Genomic DNA, 6,132 nt, shown 5'->3' with positions numbered 1-6,132 from the left:
GAATGATGAAACCCACTCAGGAAGTCTCTGTGCAATGTGCTTTATGCTGCATGTGCATATTACTTCCTGAACAAATATAGTTGTTGTTGTTGTTGTTGTTGTTGTTGTTGTTGTTGTTGTTGTTGTTGTTGTTGTTGTTGTTGTTGTTATTATTATTATTATTATTATTATTATTATTATAGGTTTTTGTTCCTATTGCTTAATCGAAAGAATGTATGATTATCCCACCCCTCATGTGCCCATCTAATATATTGGTTCTAATAACTTTAAATGATAAAGTTGCATTTTGCAAGGACTTCATTTTGTTGCCTGTCATCAGTCATGTATGAAGATTAAAAAATAGAGGTATTAACTATTAAGGTCTATGTTTTCTTGGAAATTACTATTCTGTAGCACTAGAAATTCCCCTTCATTTGTGTTGAATGAATGAATTATAACTTTGCCGAAACAATATTTCAAGTATTGCAAATGAATAACGTACAATTGGCAGCTGAGCAATACTTCAACTGTTTGCAGGTGTCGAGCATAGGGTCCTATTAATTGCAGTCCACGACTTTCAAAAGTGTTATATCACGACTATTCAATTTTTATCAATTTTGATCACTCCGGCTAAATTGGCGGCCAAATGTCGCCGGAATCTCTTAACTATGCAATTAATGCTTAATTAGAGGGGCAAATTCTATTTTGCTTAACCAAACCTAGACCCGGTCGGCAGTTTCAGAAATACAAACAGCCGGCGATGTGGGCAGAGGTAGGAGACTCGTCGATTGTCGTCATCGTTCTTCTCCTGATGACCGAAAAATGCGACAGAGTAGAAGGTCGGTTGGTTGTTCAATCGGAGTGTCGCCATTGTTGCTCCTGAAGAAGGCGATGAAGTGTTCATCGCCGGCAACTCCATTAGCAAATCCGACTCTAAAAGTGGGGCGATGCTGCCATTGGTCGCCGGCTAGAACGCAGAATTGAGAGATTTGTATGCTCTAGAAGATTCACAATCGCAACCAGTTTCTGTCCAAACTTCTCAGAGATATTCCTAGCAGCAGCCGCCGTCGCCGACACGCAGGGAGTAGAAAAAAGAAGACGGAGCAAACATTCTCCCGTTTGAATTGGACACGGTGGACCTACTAGCGGAGCATATTCATTTCTGCGAGAACGGAATCGTCGAGGAAGATGAACGGAAATAGTTTCCGGTGCCAAGAGGTGATTCTAGGTTACATTTTCGGCAAGACTATTGAAAAAGACTATTTTACCCCTAAGATTAAGCCTTAAGTGAGTAGTTAAGAGATTCCGGCGACATTTGGCCGTCAATTTGGCCGGAGTGACCAAAATTGATAAAAGTTGAATAGTTAAGGTATCCAATTAACACTTTTGAAAGTCGTGGACGGCAATTAACAGGACCTCTATAGTCAGTGGGCCAAATTGACAATTTTTTCTTTAATTGATGAAGAACCGTGCTACGAATGGCCAACACACGAAATTTCTAAGAAGACTAAATTGCATAAAACTATAAAAGTCAATAACTAAATTAAGCACACAAAAAGTCACTTCAGACTAATTCGAGTAAAACCACTATAGTCGAGGACTATATTGAGTATTAAGTACAATTTTTTTATAATATTAAGTTTAGTATTAATATATAAAATTTATATATTTAAAAATTATATTAAAAGTACTATTAAACCCAGTAAATCTTATTTTCATTATTTTCTATCATTTTTTCGATTCTTGTTCTGGTTTATCTCAACAATCCCAATTCATAGTGCTTAAGCTTGCTTCTGTTTAGTGTTTCCACCTTATGTGGCATGTTTTGCTTATGCAAGTTACTGGAAAAATTAAAGAAAGAACTTGGACCTTGCAGTTAAACATTTCCTTAACTTAATCTTAACAGTGCAGCACTCTTAACTAGAATTCCCACTTACATAAGTGTTTGTTGACTATAAGGTGCTGCAAATGTGCAAAGCCTACTTAGTACTTACCCTATAGCCCTGTTTCTTTATGGATTGGGAAATGGTAGATCAGGCAACAGACATTGCTTTAACCTTCTCCGATCCATCTGATTTTGAAGCTTCTCTTTGGCATGCCTCAGAGAACCAAGAACCTCTCTTACTGTTTCATCTAGAACATCTGGATCAATGGTCTGTTTTATCTTAAGCATTTCCACTGGTACTATAGCCAATGAGTCATCCACATTCTCTTCTCTAACCAAATTGTTTTCTGCATCCATTTCTTTCCCTTCCTGTGAACTTCTCCTGCTATAAGATGCAATAGTGCAGCATAAAATGTTAGCTGATAAAACCTTGTAGTAGTACTACGTGTAAGAGTTAATTTCAGGAATGATTCCTTTAATATTGACATTTACTAAATTTTATCCCCGACTTTCAATTTGACCATAATTAGTCACTTGACTATTCATTTGTTCCGGATTTAGTCATCTGGTTAAATATTCGTTTAATATGTGTTAAGTTTAAGGGCAAGAATATAAAACTTAGCTAGCAGAATTCCTCTCCATATTTGCATATTTAGGGTGTAGAAACAAAAAATGTAATCCAAAAATTTGGGATAGAGACTTATCACTAGTAAGGTACAAATTGCTCATCTCAGAACAAGCTAAGTTTTCCATTCTTATCGTTCAATTTAACGGTTACTAAATTGATATTTAATTGGAGCACCAAATCATGAACAAAATCAATAATTAAAGGACCACATATAGTCAAATTGAAAGTCGAGGATAAAAGTTGGTAAATGTCAATAATCAATATATCATTTTTCGAATTAACTCTACCCTATAATTTGAATAAGTTTAATGACTGATGTGTATAGGCTTTGCAGATTTACATACCTATTTCCATTTGCCATTGAGAGATCATGGTTTCCATTGAATTCAAGCTTACTTGATTCCACAAGATTGGCTTTGCCTAAAGAACTCATCATGTTCTCCTCCTCAATTGCATCACCTGCCTCTTTGGTTTCGCATTTCCCGGATAAAGATTCAGAGGAATCATTCCCTGTTTTCACTTTCTCCATTTCTTGACAGCAATTTGCTGAGTCTTTGGTGCTTGAATAAGGTGTACTTGTAGAAGGGATAGATGAAACCTCATAGCTTGAATTTTCTGATTCATCTGAGACATATGATACATTCATGCACTCCAGCTTCTTCTTTAGGAACTTAAGCCTCTTTTCAGCTTTATTTCTTGATTTAGTCTCTTCTTTCAACTTTGTCTCCAGGTATACCAACTGTTCATTTACCCAACAAAGTCTAATAATTTGCTTAAAACAGACAATTATAACAATCTAATCAAGAAAAAGAAAATCCAGATTTGAAGGAGAACTAGAAAAGGGACCTTGTTTCCCATAAGTTGAGCTGCTTCTTTTGCTTTTCTTGAAGCAACTCTCTCTGCAAGCAATCTCCCTCTCAGGAATTCCACTGTCCTCATTACCTCTTCTCCCATCATTTTCTTACTGAGAAGGAAAAATAAAATTATAAAAATGTGAGAAGAAAAATGGAGAATATGCACATTTAAGCTAAGGGGAAAAATGGGAAATACCCCAAATTTCTATCTATATTATCTTCACTAGTCATCTTCTATGCAATGCAACCCAAAGATTTATTCTGTGGCATTTGAATCCTTTAGTACCAATATGGCTACCATGAGACATTTGAACATTTTCCTGTCACTTCACAATTCTTGTTTGTGCAAAGAACAAACAAGCTGATGTTGAAATCATTGTTTAGAAAACAAATGTAAAAAGGGAAAGGCAACTAGGCAAGAGCCTTGCCCCCACCATAAATGGCTATTCTGTCACTTCACATTAAAACTTTTAACTGTCATGTGTAAAACTTAAAAATTTTCTCCTTCCAGTTTTGAAGCATTCCCTTTCTTATATTTAAGAGTCAAAATGTTAGATTACCAGTGGTAATAAGTCCAACCTTATTGTTACACTCAAATAAAGTAGCTATACATATAGATTAGCATATATTAGGTCGCCTAATGGTTGACATCTGTGGAGGGTACAATTTCAAATTTATCACCATTCATGGTTTTGAGTAATCACAATTTAATGTAAGTTTTTTTTTTTTTTTTTTTTTTTTTTTTNTTTTTTTTTTTTTTTTTTTTTTTTTTTGGAGTGACAAGGGAAACACTGAAACACACAGTGTGCACCCTAGCAGGCAAATGATCACAGGGAGGTAAACACCACTTGTAATTTTGTTTTTACAAAGTCACTACCTGATTAACTTGGTTATGGTTGTCCAAATTTAATATAAGTTTGCTGACTAGGACTAATATAAATGTTTATGTTAACATTTAAGAGTGAATTGTATTGAGATAAGAAATAATGGTGTGATTATGAGTTCATCTCAAGCTTTTATCTGAGTCATGCTCTCTTGTGTTTCATTTGATATATAGTACATAGAGAATCTGGGGTGAAGCTGAATAATGGAGGTTATGGGGTCACTTAGATCACGTGGATGTTATCAGTCATGATCAATAATAGTATGTCCTTGGGAATCTTTGTGCAAGGCTTTGATTTCTAGAAAATTTTCATTGTTGGAAATGAAATGGAAATTATGTATTGTTTTCAGATTTTGTTGCTACTGCTAAATAAACTATTGTGAAAGTCTCGTTGTGGATCAATCGAGCAAATAAATTGAGGTTACTTATGTGGGAAAAAATTCGTAGATATTACAAAGTCACTTCTATTCTTATAAGAAAGTTTGGTATTGAGATTAACAATAACAAGAAGTAATAATAATAACAGAAATTAAAGAAGATAAGATTTACATGCTTGGTTCGTCAATGTACCTACGTCTACGTGAGTGAAACTATTATTTTATTAATTGTGATGGTGATACAACACCTAGAGATGACAAATTCTTCTGTGACCATGAATATATACAAGATACATTTTTAATATACTAAAAGTATATTATTTGTATACTAAATGTACATTATTTGATAGTATACAAAATAATGTACTTTCAAATAATATATTTTATATACACAATAATGTAATTTTTATTTGTGGTCTATCGTCTACACAACTATGTGAACCATGATCCTTAGAATAATGACTCCCTAGGGATATAACCAATTCCACTCACTTATATTCCTTATAAGAGATAAATTCATATTCCTTATGAGACAAACTCAACGAATCTCTACCTTGGCGAATATGCCTTTAGCAGAAAAGACATCTCACATATATCCATGGGTCGGGACAACAATGCCCATCTAACATTTGAATACACCCAATAAGTCCAAATAATGTTTGAACTTGTCACTAGTAACTGCCTTTGTTAACATGTCTGTTGTATTCTCACTAGTATGAATTTTTTGCAACAAAATCTCACCAAAAGCAACCAACTTCCTAACCTTATGGAATCTTACATCAATATACTTGTCCAAACATGATATACTTGATTTTTAGCAAAAATGATGACACTCTGACTATCACAGTGTAATTGAATTCCACGTTACTCAATGCCCAATTCTTTTTAATCAAACCTGAAAGCCACAAAGCCTCTTTAGCTACTTCAATGACAACCATATATTCTGCTTCAGACTTTCAGTTGTAGACAAACCCTCTTTGTAGAAATCCACAAAGTCCGATGTAGAACGTTTGTTATCCATGTTACTAGCATAATCAATCGACATATCCCATGAGTACAAGCTCGCTTTGTTGACTCCCAAATATAATACGATGCCCTTAAGTACCAGAGAATCTACTTAACTGCTTCACAATGTTGCACCCCAAGTTTAGACATGTACTTAATAACTTGGCTAACAGCATGAGCCAAATCAAGTTGAGTACAAACCATTGCATACATTAATTAAGTAGCCAACTGCACTAGCATAAAGAACCTTTGACATATCTTCAATCTTAGTAACTATTTGGGAATACTCAGGAGTTCTAAGGTGTGTGATTTTCCTTCTTTAGGTGTGTTGTTTCTTTGCTTAAGGTGTGTCAGTTCTTCAGTGAAAACTTAAGGTGTGTTTTTGTTGAAACTTAAGATTCGTCGATCTAAAGCTTTAGGTGCGTTCTTTTACTTCTTAAGGTGCGTGGTTTTCCTTATATATATATATATATATATATATATATATATATATATATATATATATATATATATATATATAT

General features: G+C 34.3%; 1 protein-coding gene across 2 annotated transcripts; it reads right to left on the bottom strand.

Moving 5' to 3' along the window:
• Nucleotides 1-1,849: 1,849 nt before the first annotated feature.
• On the bottom strand, nt 1,850-3,661 carry LOC116028294. Of its 2 annotated transcripts, none has more exons than XM_031269949.1 (4): nt 3,543-3,661; nt 3,339-3,456; nt 2,837-3,231; nt 1,850-2,249 (listed from the first exon to the last, which is right to left on the bottom strand). In XM_031269949.1, exons 1-4 carry the CDS (start codon nt 3,575-3,577, stop codon nt 1,991-1,993), a joined length of 807 nt encoding a protein of 268 aa, XP_031125809.1. In that variant the 5' UTR covers nt 3,578-3,661; the 3' UTR covers nt 1,850-1,990. The 2 variants fall into 2 exon arrangements, with proteins under 2 accessions (XP_031125809.1, XP_031125810.1); XM_031269950.1 differs by having other exon boundaries at nt 1,850-2,246.
• Nucleotides 3,662-6,132: the final 2,471 nt, after the last annotated feature.

The sequence above is a fragment of the Ipomoea triloba genome, chromosome 9 (assembly GCF_003576645.1).
Source record: "Ipomoea triloba cultivar NCNSP0323 chromosome 9, ASM357664v1".
NCBI classification, from domain to species: domain Eukaryota; kingdom Viridiplantae; phylum Streptophyta; class Magnoliopsida; order Solanales; family Convolvulaceae; genus Ipomoea; species Ipomoea triloba.
This window is presented reverse-complemented; position numbering and strand designations above follow the sequence as displayed.

Bases quoted from the DNA above. Each gene is read 5' to 3' on its own strand.
- LOC116028294 (XM_031269949.1), bottom strand. From the start codon at position 3,577: ATGACTAGTGAAGATAATATAGATAGAAATTTGGG. The intron at 3,232-3,338 runs GTCCCTTTTCTA...GTAAATGAACAG, and splicing joins CTCAACTTATGGGAAACAAG to TTGGTATACCTGGAGACAAA. The intron at 2,250-2,836 runs GTATGTAAATCT...TGCATCTTATAG, and splicing joins TCAATGGCAAATGGAAATAG to CAGGAGAAGTTCACAGGAAG.